Source organism: Sus scrofa, chromosome 2 (assembly GCF_054392235.1).
Source record: "Sus scrofa isolate SSC_HxYL_T2T_F1_AM1 chromosome 2, Sscrofa_HxYL_maternal_Yorkshire_Landrace_v2.0, whole genome shotgun sequence".
NCBI classification, from domain to species: domain Eukaryota; kingdom Metazoa; phylum Chordata; class Mammalia; order Artiodactyla; family Suidae; genus Sus; species Sus scrofa.
This window is the reverse complement of record NC_139384.1, coordinates 95,143,111-95,160,102: the sequence shown is the minus strand read 5'-3', so window position 1 is coordinate 95,160,102 and position 16,992 is coordinate 95,143,111. Positions and strand designations below refer to the sequence as shown.

Below are 16,992 nucleotides of genomic sequence, written 5' to 3'. Positions count from 1 at the left end.
CAAAGAGTTCATAAAACAGATTCATTGTTGCTAAGAATTAGGGACGCTGGGGAGGGAAGACGGTAAGCCTCTAAAGGATGGCACAAGGCCAGTCTTTGTAGTGACGGACTAGTTCTGCATCTGGACTATCCTAACAGCTACAGGAATCAAAGCACGTGATAAAGTGACAGATCTATACCCAGGCGTCATTCCATTGTTTGCTTCCTGGTTTCGATATTGTAATGATGCTATAATTATGTCAGACATAATCATTGCAGGAAACCAGGGGAAGAATACCCGGGACCTCTCTATGCTGTCTTCGCAACCCTCTATGAACCTAAATTACAGAGTAAAAAGTTTTTCCCAAGTTCTTAAAGTTCTATAAAATAGTTTGGTACACCAAGGTTAAAGGGTGTTTGAAGATGCTTGATTTTAGTCTTATGAAATTTTTCTTTGTTAAAGTTATCGGAGTTCTGACTGAGCAGGTTAATAAGAACTCGACATAGTCTCCTTGAGGATGCAAGTTCGATCCCTGGCCTTGCTCAGTGGGCTAAGGATCCAGCCTTGCCGCAGGCTGCAGTATAGGTCCTGGATGCGGCTTGGATTCAGCATTGCCATGGCTGTGGCGTAGGGTGGCAGCTGCAGCTCCAAGTCACCCCTTAGCCCAGGAACTTCCATATGATGTACAATTATTTTAAGTGCTGAATATTTTGAGTTCTAGCACCAAAAATACCAAAAATTTTGCCGTGGATTTTTCTACCAACTGGATCTTTCTGTTTTTTAGTTTGTGCCCAGGGTTGTGACGTCTGCACAACAGAAAGCTGGGAGAACAATCACAGCCCGGATCACAGGGAGATGTGATTTTGCTTCAAAAAATAGAATCAGTAGCAGTTTAGCTATAATGGGCGTTTCTCCTCCCATGAGCTCCGTTGTTGTGGAAAAACATCATCCGGTCACAGTGGTGAGTCTGCATTGGATGACCTTTTGTCAAAGCATCTTTTTCCTGAGAGTTGATGGACAAATTATCGCTTAATGAAATGCTGGGGAGAAAATCAAAACCCATGATATCTGGTATTTTTGCTGCCTTTATATACTTATAATTGTCACACCTGCTCGAAATCTACCTTTTCCTCCTTTAGGAAATTAATTTCAGAAACATTGTTTTGTCTCAACAGTATAAAAATTATCAAAAAAAGTAATTCAGTGTGTTCATGTCCAAAAGGGTAAAATAAATGATTTCTCATTAATTTAAAAAAGAGACAAATATTATTTACGCCTCAACTGCTCTTCATGTAGCAAATTTAAGAAATGCTTTTATAGGTTTTAATTTTTGATTTTTTTTTTATATCTTCTTCCTGCCTTTTCAATACAATTGTCAGCATATTTTGAAATTGGAAAAAAAAATTCAGGTTGTAATAAATTCAGGTACCGTAAAGGAAAGTACATGGAATTGAAACAAAAATAAACTCAAACATTGAGTTAGTGCATCAATTTTGTTTCTTACTGCCTTTGAGATCGTATACAAATCAAGTAAAATGTTTGAGCCTTTATTTTTTTCTTGTGTAAAATGGGAGCCATAAGAGGACTTAACTCCTGGAGTTTTTGCCAGGATTCAGGATTAAATGAGAGAACGTGAAAATTAAATGGGATGTTAAAGACATTTTGTAAACTGTAAAGCTGTAAGCAAATTTAACAAAAATTACAAGAGAAGGGTACATGGGATATATCTCTTTCTTAAAACTGAATGTGAATCAGCAATTATCTCCACAAGTTTAATTCCTAAAAGTTACAAGAACACATTCCTCCAGAGAAACAAGGATTGACTTTAAAAGAGAATGGCCTCTGTATAAATTCTCAAGTTAAATTAACATTCCTATCTACTTAATATGTCAAAAAGATAAAAGGAATGATTTTAAATCCTTTTCTCAATACTACATTGCTGCTAGATAATTAAGTCCCAAGAGGCTGGATTGATTGTTTCAATTTAGGTCCAGGGTGAGTACAGGGCAGTGGCAGGCTGCGCTGGAGGAGTACCACACTGAAGACAGGGAGGGTGGAGGATTATCTTTGCCTTCATAGGTTGGACTGACTCTGAAAGTCCTTAGATGACTTCGCCACATCTTTCTGAAAAATGTGAGATTCGTTATCAAAAAATCTATTTTTATCAGCACATACAATGTTTGTGAAGAAATGGGGCGTGAGGGGAGAAAGACTGTCCTTCAGCAAGATCAAGAATATATAAAGAGAAATGTGTTTAATTCAGACAACCTGTTGTTTTGTACTGACAGGAATAATTTTTTCCACGGAGTTTCCGTCGTGGCTCAGTGCTTAGGAACCATGAGGTCGAGGGTTTGATCCCTGGCCTCACTCAGTGGGTTAAGGATCCGGCGTTGCCGTGACCTGTGGTGTAGGCCACAGACGCAGCTCAGATCCCTCGTTGCTGTGGCTCTGGCGTAGGCCGGCAGCTACAGCTCCAATTCGACCCCTAGCCTGGGAATCTCCACATGCCGCAGGAGCGGCCCCAGAAAAGGCAAAAAGACCAAAAAAAAAAAAAAAAGCAAAAAGGAATAATTTTTTCCAGAAGAAAAATTTCTGAACTAAAGTATCAGAAATGAGGGTTACGAGTCTTACCTCCCAAACTGCCCTTTGCTTATTTAGCATGTCCAGTAATTGGCCACAAAGTAAACAGCCAAAAATGGCTTCCATTATTATTTCCTTTGGATTGTGTAACAGACACAGTGGCAGTCCCCTGTACTATTTCATTTTTTTCCCAGCAACCTACGATCTAACCTAATGATCAGAAACCCTGTCACTAGTCAACCAGTAATCAGATTTCTGACCCTTGAGCGCCATCTGCTGGCTAATTGCCCGCTCCTGGAGCTACTTATCCTGTGCTGTATTTTGTAGCTCACGCTGCCCCTGGAACCATGCATCTGCTTCTGCAGTTCTCTTGCCCACCATCCCTAGGGACAAACAGCTCTCTTGACAGGGTCAGAATGGGTGGCTATCAACTAAAATTTCATACCAGTTACAAGAATTTCTCCCACCTGTAATGGTTATCCAGTTATTTATGTACAAAGAAACAATTACATAATACTTTCAAGAAAGGACGTTATTTTTCCATTTCTTTAAAGAGGAACACTTAAAGCGAATCTGACATGAGGGTCTTTGTTTCAAGAGGTTTCATTTTTTTTTTAAAGAAAGCCTTCTGAAATATAAATGTTCTGACGTAATATATATAATTTTACTTCAATGATTTTAAAGATGACTTCTCTAAGTGGAGACCTTAATAGGACTCTACATGTACTCATGTTTATGGGGTTAAATTATAGATAATGAAATATTTAATATGGGGTTAAATTATAGATAATGAAATATTTAATATGGGGTTAAATTACAGATAATGAAATATTTAATGTATAATTCTGTGGGGTTATTAAAGCATTTTTTTGCCTTTTCAGCAAACCATTCCTCAAGCTACTGCAGCAAAATATCCCCGGACCATCCACCCTGAAAGTAGTACCTCGGTTTCCAGGTCTCTAGGAACCAGATCAACTCACACGCAATCTCTCACAAGCATTCATTCCATAAAAGTGGTTGACTAAAAAGAATGTTCATATTGAGGTCTTTTAATTCTTCTGGTTTTAACCAAGAATTACAAGTCTTTAGTTTTTAAAATTTCGTATTCTTAGAACACCATGGATGCGTCATGTTCATTTTTTCAAAATGACAAGAGACTTTTTCAAGCTGTACTATCCTTTGTAACTGTATGTAGGGTTATTTTAATTTTATTTTTTATTTAAGCAACTAAGTAAAACTTTCTTAAATTAAAAAAGAAACTGGATTTTTTTTAATAGGCTCAGCCTGTCACTGATTACATCACAGTATATAAATCCTGTTTTTGCAATATTACTGCCAAAAGGCTAAATAAGTTAACTTTGAGAACTTTACTAAAAAAAAAAATTATTAAAACTAACGCAGGAGAGTTCCCATGTGGTGCAGTGGTTCCGACTAGGAACCATGAGGTTGCGGGTTCGGTCCCTGGCCTTGCTCAGTGGGTTAAGGATCCTGCGTTGCTGTGGCTCTGGTGTAGACCAGTGGCTACAGCTCCGATTAGACCCCTAGCCTGGGAACCTCCATATGCCTCGGGAGTGGCCCTAGAAAAGGCAAAAAGAAAAAAAAAAAAAAAAAACTAATGCAAACTAAATTTTTTATATGACAGTTTAAAAGGTAAGGCCCAGAGTAATAATGTTTTATCACAAAGTTTTTCATGACTTTAGTACATTAGTACCATTTTTCTAGGACTATAACAAAAATAGGGGGAAATGGCAATACTTATGAATCATTTTTAATGTTGAAGGGAAAAAAATTTTTACTAGCACAAAAACAGTGACAGAAACATCAAAAAGAAATTTCCTATTCAAATGATCCTGTTTCTTACCTTTTTGAAACTCTACGGCGTTGAACCCTTTTTGCCTCTGAACATCCATTTGTCCTGTGGTGGTCCAGCCCTAGGCAGAGACTTCACTCGCTGGTCAACAGGAAGAAATCATCTGGGCAAAACAGATTGTGGAGAAAAAAAAAGACCAGGCTTCTAATGGTTTTATTGTTGGCTAACTGGGTTATCTTGAGCCAGACACTTAGTTTACATTAATGTCAGGATCCTCATCTGTGAAATAATGCGATCTACCCTACCTGCTTCCCAAAGTATTAATGGCTTACATGAAAATGAATGGATTCTGAAGAACTTGCGTAGAGCTTGTTTCCATATCTTTAACAGAAGCAGATGGACTTAATAATCTGAAGCCTCTTTCTATCTGAACATAAGCTAGCTCTATGTTCTAACTTTACTCTTGGAAATCGTTTTTCTTATTGCCTCATGTTATAACAAGACATGAAAGAATAAATGTGAGCTATGCAAATAGACCATTTTCTAAAGGACATACCGAGGCTTTTTTGAACTATTGACGTGTCTGGCTGTGTTTTCCAGAGTGTTAGATCCTTCTCATACAACACTTGTTTTGGATTCCGGCCAGTTACCACTGTGGCAAACAGCTCCTCTTGGGTCAATAAACACAAGTCAGCAACACCACCTCTCCTGCTGCCCATTTCCGGGACAGGCTCCTCCCCATGGCTTTCCTATCTGCTCAGAGCCACCTACTCCTGTGCGGCCCTGAATGAACACCCATGGCGTAAACAGATTAACTCTTCCTTTCTCTGTATGAACTATCCTGAGATGCACTCACTAGTCAATCCTTGAGGTCAGATCACCAACTCCGTTTGATGCCACGTGTTGGCCAGTTTGGTCAATCACCCTGGTCTTGGCTCTCCCACCTTCCCCTTTCACTTCCTTTTTCCTTCATTCCTGCACCCTTTGCTCATCAGCTTTGGTCTTGGGCTCTGCTTTTTGAGGTACCTGCATGACAACTAAGAATGGTTTTCAGTATCAGAGCCATAACCACATGGACAAACGAAAGTGGATATTACAAATACTGTCATTAAGAATAAGGAGTTCCCATCGTGGCGCAGTGGTTAACGAATCCGACTGGGAACCATGAGGTTGCGGGTTCAGTCCCTGCCCTTGCTCAGTGGGTTAACAATCCGGCGTTGCCGTGAGCTGTGGTGTAGGTCGCAGATGCGGCTCGGATCCAGCGTTGCTGTGGCTCTGGCGTAGGCCGGTGGCTGCAGCTCCGATTCAACCCCTAGCCTGGGAACCTCCATATGCCGTGGGAGCGGCCCAAGAAATAGCTAAAAAAGACAAAAAAATAAATAAATAAAAGAATATTGTAAGCATCTTTTAAAGCTTTATCTAAACTCTAGAAATTGAACACTGCCTCAAGTAATTAGTGTTAGCCTAATTCAACTCAAATTCAACAATTAAAACACTTGAACAGTAAGAGTATGTATTCACATTTATTTTTGCATAAAGAAGTTACCCACATTTTAAAGTAAGGTCAGTAGAAACTGGCCATATTGGAGAATAGGTGGGGACAATGCTTTTCACTAGAAACCTTTCTAAAACCTTTTTGGAACTGTGAACATAGTACCATTTTAAACATTCATAGCATGAAGTATACCATTTACAATCATCATGAGGTGAAGATGTAGATCTGTAAATTCATGATTATCTATAAATTCATGATATAATAACTAGACTGAAACGGCTCCCAATTTTATTTCTTGCCTTACAGACCTTGGCCTATAGAGTCAGAATTTGAAAATGGAGAGCCTTAAATCATAACGAACAGCTAAACATAAGCTGATATAAATTGATACCTGATTTCATATTTCAGAAGCTTTTCAGATTACAAAAATGATGCGTGTTCAGTATGTACCAAAAGTACAAAGAAAAATTACAGTCACTTGTACTTACATCACCAAGAGATTAAAAAACACTGGTGCATACACCTCTGCTCTCTTCTAATGTCTTACCCATAGGTGTTACTTAAAGGCGACAGTGACTACATTTCCAAAGCAAGTTTCTCTTATGAAATCATCAGTAACAGTTAATATTTCAATACTATGGCTATGGGGTTAGGCACTTGACAGGCATTCTCTCTTCATCATCACCTCAACATTATGGAGCAAACAGACCTTTCCCTCATCCTTTCCACATAGAGAAGGAAACTAAAGACAGGAGAACTTGAATGTCAGCAATGCTCTAAGGCTCACAGTTAATAAATGGCAAAACCATGTCTGCCTATGCTAAAACCCTTGCTTTTTCATATACCATGATGGTCCCACCATCATGTATTTTTAAAACATGATCCACAAAATCCTAGATTATGCTCTCACTAGACATGCTATCATCTATTGCATCAGATGGCAGAAATGGGAAAATCATATACAACTTGCCTTAAGCAAAACCAAAAAAAAATGTTCAGTTCAGCAGTTAGAAAGTATAATTCCATTTTTTTCATCTGTTAGAGAAATCCTATTACTGCCATCTTCATAGCTGCGAGGGACATAAATCCTACTGGAAGAACTTCATGACATTTACAGAACTGAAATTTAAAAGGACTGAATCCGGAGTGGAAAATCATTTAAATACAACTTCTTTAGGCATTTATGAAACAGCACATTTCTTGTGCCTTGAGTCAGTTTCACTTTTAAATTGACGAATCTTTTCTGAAAAAAAATAAGATAACATTAGTAAGAGCTAACATTTATTAAGCATTTGCTACACGTCAGGCACTATTCATCCCACACCAGCCCTTTGACACAGGCATTTTTCTAGTTAATAACTGAGGACACTGGCAGAGTGAGTTCTCTATAGAACTTGCTCAAAATCACACAGCCCATTAGGGTTGCAATTCAGCTATATGTCCACACAGTCTCAGGGCAAAGCACAAGCCCTTCCCCACTGCAGTAGGCTGCCTCTTAGTCTTCCCCAAGAATTCGTGTGGACACTTTCATAGAAATGAGAAGGTTCAAAGTTTAGGGGAAACCCCCCAGTGCTGAGAGGATGATGTCACGGAAGGCAGGCATCATCCATGCACTATACCTCGTACCTGTCACTGTTGAAACTGAATATTGGATCCATGAGCTGATGTGATTTATGGTTTCAGTTTCGGGTAAAACCCCATCAGTGAAAATAATGGCAAGTGTCCCTATGTTTTGGTTTGCTACATAACAGTTCTAACACCACCTAATTTAATCAGTACGTTTTCAAAGCATCTTCTTTGACAATGTGGCCTTTGGCAGAGTGATTTTTAGCAATGATCCCAGAGGGCAAAATAATTGCCTGTCTGCTCTTTTCTCTCAACCTAGAGATAACTTTTTCAAATATACTAACTTGCAGAGTTTCCAAGAGGAACAGACATTGTGAGCAAGACAATTCTTAGTATAGAGCACTGTTGTAAAACCTTAGTAGATGGTTTGACACTCCTGCTCCCCGCCTTCCCCAACACATGCACTTTTCAAATTCCCGGCAGGGAAGTGACACTGAGAACCACCAGGCTAAAAATGGGACCAGTACTAAGTCACCAAAGGAGAAGCTGTGTGTTCTGACACCTCACTAGGACTGTGGTCCAGGGGAGGACTTCTGCTGACGGAGAGCTACCATTTGAAGGCAGCAGGAATTCCGATCTGTCTTTGAAAACTGTAACTCACCAGCCAGTTCCGGGAAGCCCGCGCGCACGAGCTCTTCATAAAGGTGCTTGGCCGGCATGGCCTGTGTCACCAGGGCCCCGTGCAGCCAGATGAGCAGAGCCCTGTGGCCGTGTTCACGGACGCTCTCCTCACCTGTGCCAAGCACAAAGGGGCAGCTGCTGACATCTCCTTGCTGTGAACTCATCCTAGCTAAATGCCCGCAAGACTGGGGTTGCAGGTTCACTCCTCTGGCAGCTGTGCGATGAGAAGCCTGGTAGATGAAAGCCCTCCCAGTCCCCTCACAGGTATTTCCAGGGGGACCAGCGTGTGCCATCACTGGCACACACACCTGCTATGCTCGACGCAGACCCAAGCAGCAGATGAGAGATTTAATAGCTGCGTAGCTAGCAGGGAGGGACCATCTTAAAGAGATGTTGAGCATGGATGGACCTAGAAACTATCATGCTAAGTGAAGTCAGCTGTACAATGAGACACCAACATCCAATGCTTTCACTGACATGTGGAATCTGAAAAAAGGACAGACTGAACTTCTTTGCAGAACAGATGCTGACTCACAGACATTGAAAAACTTATGGTCTCCGAAGGAGACAGTTTGGGGGGTAGGGGGATGTGCCTGGGCTGTGGGATGGAAATCCTGTGAAATCAGATTGTTATGATCATTATACAACTACAGATGTGATAAATTCATTTGAGTAATAAAAAATTTTAAAGAAAAAGATCACACACAAAAAAATAAATAAAAAATAAAAAGATGTTGAGGAGTTCCCATTGTGGCACAGCGGAAACAAATCCAACTAGTATCCATGAGGATGCAGGTTCAATCCCTGGCCTTGCTCAGTGGGTTAAGGATCCAGCGTTGCCATGAGCTGTGGTGCAGGCTGGCAGCTATAGCTCCTATTCAACACCTAGCCTGGGAACTTCCACATGCCCCACCTGCAGCCCTAAAAAGAAATAAATAAATAAATGTAGAGATAGTGAAATCTTCTTCATCATTCAGGGGGCACTGCTGGGCCGTCAGCCAGCATTTCTCAAACTTAAGGTGCACGTTTCACCTGCGGGTTGGCTGGGGATCCTGGCTGCCTGAGTCTGGGGTGAGGATCTGCAGGTCTTTAAGTTCCTGGGTCCTGCTGCTACCACGGCCAGTTAACCACACACTGATAAGTCAGCATGCACCCCCTCATTGTCAGGAAAATCTTTGGGGAGGGGAGGAGGAACGTCTGCATCACACCCCACAACCCCCTGTCCCCCAGCCAGACCCAGACCCTTCACTGGGCAAATCTCACTAGGTGCCTAACCTCTTCTGACACCCGAGAGGTGTGAGGGGGTTGCTGGGACACCAGGACAGGAAGCCATTGCCACTCCCAGCTGACAGTCACAGTGACAAAGCCATGCCAGGCCTCTAGCTCTCCCAGATGCTGAGATAAAGAGGGCCTGAGCTCTGCAGTGGAAGTTTGCTGCACAGACTGCTGGAGAAGCAGGGATTTCAGAGATAGCAAACTGCACCCATCAAGAATGTGCTTCTAGGTGAATCCAGTTCCTTCCCTAATCTGGGCTCTGCCAGACTAGTTTTTCTTAAAGACCATCAACATGTCCCCCCTTTGCTCAGAAGCTCACCAACTCCTTCATGCCGGTAGGTAGCATCACCCCAGGTTACCATGGCACTGGACTGTGAATGGTACTGTTACCACGCCAACTGGAGTAGCAACTCCTTCAAACATGCACCATGGCTTACAGAGCTGCTGTATCGCTCACCTGGCACAGCTAAACACACTCTGGGCACTCCCAACATGTGAAGCAAACACCTCAAAACTTTCCTTATCCTGATGGCAAGTACTCTGAACACATACTCTATTTCCAAATTAAATTTTTAGGTCAAGAGAGATTTCCAGAAGGCAACTCCATTTTCCTAAAGACTTTGCAGACCTAATTAACAACAAGGAGAAATGTTAACAGTATAAAAGAAATTGTTTTAGAAACTGTAGTCGATTTTCAACATTTTCAAAGCATTATCTTCTTTTTTCCCTCCTTTTTTGTTTTTGGCCTCCCCACAGCATGTGGCATTCCTGGGCCAGGGATCAGATCTGAGCCACAACTGTGACCCATGCTATAGCTGCAGCAACACCAGATCCTTTAACCCACTGTGCCGGGTCAGGGACTAAACCTGCATCCTGGTGCTGCAGAGATACTGCCAATACCATTGTGCCACAGTGGGAACTCCATCTCCATTTCTTCACATGAAAATGTATTCCTTTTGTTGGAATTCGCCAACAAAACCTGCCATAACATACTTTTGTGTGGTCTAAGTAGCAGCGCCCTTGGGCTGAGGCTCTGCTATCTCCAAGCCCCAGCCATCAAGAATGGGAACCACCCATGAGCGTGGGACTCACTCACATCTCATGATAACCATGTAAGGACAGTGCTCTGAACAGAAAATTTTACCAAGAAAAGCATTATGCTTCTTTGTTTTTAAAGCTAATTCACTGATAATGCAAACATTCTATATTCCTAGGTTTGGGTCAGTTATTAAAGAGCAAAGCTGAGGACTCCAGCTGACCTGACCTCACTAATTCCAACAGCTGGAGTCTGGCTGAAATGATGCCCTGGTTTGGAAGCCTCTAACCATGAGAGCCCTGAGTCTGTCTCCCACGTGTCTCTCATGGGAGAGCTGGTCGCGCCAAGGCCATGACCTACAAGAACCCCATTCACCAGGCCTGCTTTAAGGGATTCCTTCCTGGAGTGGAAGCTCTCAACAGTGAGGTTTTTTTGTTGTTGTTGTTTTGTTTTTTTGGTACAAGTTCCCAGGCTAGGGGTCAAATTGGGGCTGGAGCTGCCGGCCTACAGCACGGCTACAGCAACACAGGATCCAAGCTGCATCTGTGACCTACACCACAGCTCATGGCAATGCCGGATCCTTAACCCACTGAGCGAGGCCAGGGATGGAACCCTCGACCTCATGGTTCCTAGTCAGATTCGTTTCCCCTGCACCACTATGGGAATTCCAACAGTGAGCCTTTTATTAGGGCATAAACTGGTTCACCTCAGGCCAGTCTCAAGGAGCTCTAGACATTAGGGGGCTTTCTAGTGACAAGCCAACTTGCTTTCTCGGTGCCCAGTTCAGTTGGCAAACTTAAGCTTCTTCCAGGCTCAAGAAATGTCTCAATATGGCTCAAGAAAAGTCATCCTCCTTTGCGAACTTCATACTGCAGATTCCCATGAGTATTGGCAGCTTGCAAGGTCCCCAGTCACCTGTGTCCTAAGCTAAGTGGCCCTGCTCTTGGGCCCCTGCAGCCTGTGGCTTCTCGTGAGCACTGGACACCCAGTTGGAAGATGGGCACCAGGAGGGACAGCTCTTCTAACACCCATGCCTCCGGCGCACAGGGCCTGGGCCATGCTCACCTGACCACTGCTCCTCAATGGCTCTGATCTGGGTGTCTGTAAAGTTCCATGAACGGGCCAGCCTCTGCCACTCGTTGGCTTTCAAGTGACGGTAAGCCAGGTCCCAGAGGACACTGCGAATGTGCCTGGTCTCCTGACTGTGATCTTGCTTGAACGTCACCGTGAGGCTGGTTGATGGGTCCCCGAGGTTCTCACCATGCTCCTAGATCAAAGGTAAATGTATCAGATGATTTCAGACATTTTCTGCCCTTTGCTTTATATCAGAGTGTGGTGGCTGAGACTATGTTTTCAATATTATCTGTAACTATCATTTTTCTGGCATCTGAGATAGAGATAAATGTCTGAAATAAAAGGCTGGAGTACTGTCTAACCCAGGGAACGTGAGAGATTTTGCTGTGCTATGTCCCATGCCTTTTTCCAGTCTGCTGACCACTTCAAAAGCAAGCAGAGGGGATGCCATGGCTAAAGCAATGTCCCAACAACAAGTGTGTCTTTGAAGACCTTTTTTTTTTTTTTTTTTGGTCTTTTTGCCATTTCTTTGGCTGCTCCTGTGGGATATAGAGGTTCCCAGGCTAGGGGTCGAATCAGAGCTGTAGTCACCGGCCTACGCCAGAGCCACAGCAACACAGGATCCGAGCTGAGTCTGCAACCTACACCACAGCTCAGGCCATCGCCGGATCCTTAACCCACTGAGCAAGGACAGGGATTGAACCCGCAAGCTCATGGTTCCTAGTCGGATTCATTAACCACTGAGCCATGACGGGAACTCCCGACGGCCTTACTTTCAATCACTATCCGTTTTCCTCCTTTGGGGTGTTTGGTTTTTTCATACCAAGGTTTCAGTGGGGCCCAGGTTGGATATACACTTGATGAGACCCCATAGCTATACCCCAATCATCCTGTGCTCGTAGATGTGAGGAGAGCAAATGAGGAGCCTGACTCTGGGGGCTGAGGAGGGAAGAGCACAGGGCTTCGTCTCATTCTGTGTCACGGCCAGGCTCAGTCCACTAGCACCGTGCCTGGATTATTCTTGTTTTCTGGTTTGTCAAAGGTTCCTTTGGTCCCTTTTTAAGAATTCAAGGCCAGAGGAATTCCTGTCATGGCACAGTGGAAACGAATCTGACTGACATCCATGAGAACACAGGTTTGATCCCTGGCCTCGCTCAGTGGGTTAAGGACCAAGTGTTGCTGTGAGCTGTGGTGTAGGTCACAGACGCGGCTCGGATCTTGCATTGCTGTGGCTGTGGTGTAGGCAGTTGGCTACAGCTCTGATTCGACCCCTTGCCTGGGAAATTCCATATGCCATAGATGAGGTCCTACAAAGATTTCAAAACAAAAATGAAAACAAAAACAAAAAAACTGGAGAAAATTTCAAAGTGAAAACAGATGTCATTGTCCTAGAGCCACACCTACCATGCCCAGGCCATCAGGGCTCCAGACAATCTCTTCCCCAGAGGGTGAGAATCAGGGATGCAAAAGTCACATCCACCAAGAGGTTTGGCACCTCCCATCCATTTTCCTTCCCTGTTTTACATATGTGACTTCTATCTTTGTCTTTCATTTACATAAAAATGAATCTTAATGAAAGATATGCTGAACAGCAATACAGGAGTCAATGCTGGGGCAAGAAGTGGACGAAAGGCAGATCTGGTTTTCAAAACCTGAAAACATGGTGGGGCCTGGGCCTCAGCAACCATCATGGATCAGCCTGCACCTTCACTGCATCAGCAATCTCATCTGGAAAGTCTACAAACTGGTAAATTGGCCAAGGACAAGGGCAAGATCTTGCTCCAGTATCTGGACTTTGTGAACACAAGTTGGGAGAGGACAGGTGGGGTGACTTTCCCATAATGGTTTCAGGGTCACACCATGCAGGGTCTCGTCCACCTCAGCCTTGATCTACTGCCACAGTGGAGTGTGGGAAGCCCTCAAGGAGTTATGTAAGTAAGGCTGGGGTGGGGGTGCAGGGATCCAAAATACTCGGGAGCTGTGGGCACTGCACTTTTTCCTTTTCTCCTCACTCCATCTCCTGAAAATCATAAATTCAAGATCAAAACCCCAAACTCCACCAAGCAAAGAGTGCAAAATGCCTCTGCTTTCAATTATAGCATCTTTATTTCTTAGAGAAACACACATGCTGTGTGCATTCCAGGATTGGGCTGGGCGGCCCTTCAGGCTTCTGTAAGAAAGGGCCAGGGATCTGCAAAGCCCAGGTCTTTTTGAACAGTCAGGGAAAGCATTAGTAGCTTTTCCACAAAGTACTGAACTATTTTGCAGGAGTAACATAAGCCAGAACTGGTGGAAATTAAAATAGCATAAACCAGATTTTAGGAAGCTCCCACATGCTTGTGAACCACTGAATTTAAAGATGGATGATTGGGTGCTTAGGTTGATAAATAAATGGATGGAGGGAGGAAATTCCAATCATATCTTTAATCTTTTCACTAGGCATCTTTTTAATATTAGTCCACAATAAAAACTCAGTAACAACAAGAATTTTAAATAATAAATAACAATCAATTCACTTGGCTAAAAAAATATTTTAAGGCTACATATTAAAAACCAGGAGTTCCCTTCATGGATCAGCGGTTAACGAACCCAACTGGTGTCAATCCCTGGCCTTGCTCAGTGGGTTAAGGATCCGGCGTTGCTGTGAGCTATGGTGTAGGTTGCAGATGCAGCTCCGATCTTGCATTGCTCTGGCTGTGGCAGGCCAGGAGCTGTAGCTCCAATTTGACCCCTAGCCTGGGAACCTTCATACGCCATGGGAGTGGCCCTAAAAAACAAACAAACAAACAAAAACAAATCATCCTCCCACTCCAGACCTCAGGTTCCCAGTCATCACCAGGGTTAACAACTCCTAGCATTTCTGGGGGTATATTTCATCTATATTTATGCATTATTTGTCATTTTCAAAGTTCATCTAAATCTCACACCTTAAAGCTTTGTTAGGAAAGAGGGTTTATTCATCCAGTGAAGAAAATCATTTATTCTCATCTAGGAAAAAGAATCTAAAAATGCTGACAAGCAATAAAAATAGAACCAATGAATATTCCTGTGTTTAAAGGCAATGTGAAAACAACCATTTCAGCAGCAAGAGAAAAGATGCCACTTGGGAAAGTCATTCTCAGTAAGATACAGTGACAACCTAAGACAATGAGAACGAGGCTAAGAGAAAGAGGAAAAATGGGAAGGAATAGAAATCAGAGGAGGAAGGACAGCGATTAAACAGAGTTCTGCTTGTCTAACATTGTTTTGTTTGGTTTGGTTTTATGGGCAAACAAGAAAAGGTTGTGGCGGATAATGTGGCCTTTGAACTGATCCCCAAATGCCAGGACTCCGGAGCCTGTTAAATAACACTGCAAGCAGGGAAGCATATCAGTGCACATTGGCTTAAGGATTTCAGGGACATTTATTTCTCAGAACTAGCAAATTCGACAGCAAGATGGGCTCGAGGCTCCTCCAGGGCCTAGGACCTCAATTCTGGCTCCAGCCACTGGATCCGGGTGGTCAAGGACACCCTAGCCTAGAACAGCAACACTTACTGGAAATGGAGGGTGATGTGTGGTCGTGAAATTCCTGCCTGAGGGCACAGACCCACATCTTAGATAGAAGCACATTCTATTGAGAAGCTGCATGAGTGGCAGGGATCAGACCATCCCAGGGAGTCTTAATCCAAGAAGGCGAGGGATGCGCTGGAGACAGCTTCTGTGTTGTCATGACAAACACGGCTCTCGTGACCTCACAGAACACTTGAGCGCTCAAGGGCCGGCATAGCAGGACACTGAAGACTGCAAAACTCTCAATAGGAGTTTCCTTACCACGAATAGAATGGGGGCCTGGGAGCTTCAGAAGGGACTGTAGCCAAAGACTCTGTTACAGAGGACACAGCCAGGAGTCAAGCACCCGGGACCGCACGCTGGGCTCCCTAGTGCTGACGTGGACTGGCCTGCCTGGCCCAACTGAACTCTGCCCATTTCAGTTCCAATCACTGGTGCTGACACAGCAAAGGAGGAAGAGAGGTGCTCTTCACACCACGAGTGGGACAGCACAGGACAGAACGGACAGTTTTAACTGCATTGACCGGTGCCCTGCCTGCAGGAGCAGAAAAAAAAAAGTCCACGGACCTCGCACTGCCCATAACGTGAGGAGGTGGCAGAAGGGACCCTTGCTGAGCTGAATTCGTCCGTCCTTACCTCTCTCCAGGCGTAGTACCTCTCCGCTTTAATGAGCATGTCCACGACGAGGCTGTGGTTGCTCCTGGCAGCCAGGGCCAGGGCGGTCTTCCCTTGCTAAAAGTCAAAAATCAAAATATCAGGCAATGCAGCCTTCTGGGTAGGAGCTCTAGCTTTGCAACAAGGGGGCCTGGGTTCAAATCCTGACCCTACTGCTGCCTTGCAGGGTGAACTTGAAATCCTCATCTTCTCTAGGTCTCCATAACTGCCCCTCTGTGTAACGGTGAGGTGTAAGCCTGACATGCATATAGAGCCCTTAGGACTGTGTATGGCTTGGGGTAATTATCTAAGCGATGCTAGATATTCATAGTGTCAGGTGCTGGGTCAATTGGGCAGGGGGAAGGATTTGGGCTTAGGGACCCACCAGTGACGCTTTATACATGCATGGTCAGTGGGAACTCAAGCATTTCTCTAAGACCATCATGGGGTCACCCTGGCTCACTGCACTGGGACAGCCTCAGCAAATAACATGAGCAACTTTCTAAGTCAACTCGACACTAAAATAAATTTTTTTAAAATGAGTTCTCATTGTGGCTCAGCAGGTTAAGAACCCAACATAGTGTCTGTGAGAATGCAGGTTTGATTCCTGGCCCCAGTGGGTTAAGGATCCAGTGTTGTCACAAGCTGTGCTGTAGGTTGCAGGTGCGGCCATACAAAGAATATTAAAAATAATACTTAAAAAAATAAGAGAGACCTAATTTTAGCTGGGCACTTGGCCGCCCTGAACACTTCCTGGCCTCCCTTACCGTTGCCCATGTGAACTAACTTCTGGCTGAATGGTATATAGATGGAAGTAGTACATGTGACTTCCGGGAATTATCTTTAAAGAGAGGCGGGAGGTCACGCACCTTCTTCCCTCCTCTTCCTTGAGTGGAATGCTGCCATGATGGCGGGAGCCTGAACAGCCACTTTAGACCAGGAGGTGAAAGCCCCAGGTGAGGAGGGCAGAGTAATAAAACACAAAAGGGATGGGTCTGATTCCGAATGATATAAATAACAGTAACACTACATAGTACAGAATTCAGGTCATTAGACTCCCATCTGGAATTTTGTCTAGGAGTTCCTGCTGTGGCTCAGTGGTTAACGAACCCTACTAGTATCCATGAGAACGCAGGTTTGATCCCTGGCCTTGCTCAGTGGATTAAGAATCCAGCATTGCTGTGAGCTGTGGTGTACGTTGCAGATGTGGCTCCGATTGCAAGTGGCTGTGGCTGTGGTATAGGCCAGCAGCTACAGCTCTGATTTGACCCCTATTCTGGGAACCTCCATA

The 16,992-nt window shown here is 43.8% G+C and overlaps 2 protein-coding genes across 41 annotated transcripts in view; one reads left to right on the top strand and one right to left on the bottom strand.

The window, feature by feature from the left end:
* POC5 (POC5 centriolar protein) overlaps nucleotides 1–3,818 on the top strand; it is a 40,494-nt gene extending 36,676 nt beyond the window's left edge. For all 13 annotated transcript variants that reach the window (XM_085013872.1, XM_085013871.1, XM_013994913.3 and 10 more), the window contains 2 exons: nucleotides 764–940; nucleotides 3,441–3,818. In XM_085013872.1, coding sequence (XP_084869998.1) covers nucleotides 764–940; nucleotides 3,441–3,584 — 321 coding nt within the window. In that variant the 3' untranslated portion in view covers nucleotides 3,585–3,818. The remainder of the gene's footprint in view (nucleotides 1–763; nucleotides 941–3,440) is intronic.
* A 1,512-nt stretch (nucleotides 3,819–5,330) lies between these two features.
* Nucleotides 5,331–16,992, bottom strand: part of ANKDD1B (ankyrin repeat and death domain containing 1B) — a 67,687-nt gene continuing 56,025 nt past the window's right edge. For 18 of the 28 annotated variants that reach the window (XR_014838081.1, XR_014838080.1, XR_014838083.1 and 15 more), the window contains 4 exons: nucleotides 15,684–15,779; nucleotides 11,488–11,689; nucleotides 8,092–8,223; nucleotides 5,874–7,107 (listed from right to left, as the gene is read on the bottom strand). Coding sequence is in view for 24 of the 28 variants with exons in the window: in XM_013994917.3 (XP_013850371.2) it covers nucleotides 7,046–7,107; nucleotides 8,092–8,223; nucleotides 11,488–11,689; nucleotides 15,684–15,779 (492 nt within the window). In the remaining 4 variants the exon portion in view is untranslated. Of the gene's footprint in view, nucleotides 5,407–5,873; nucleotides 7,108–7,844; nucleotides 8,224–11,487; nucleotides 11,690–15,683; nucleotides 15,780–16,992 lie in introns of those variants that run through there. The other 10 variants (XM_085013845.1, XM_085013844.1, XM_085013846.1 and 7 more) reach the window with 2 other exon arrangements.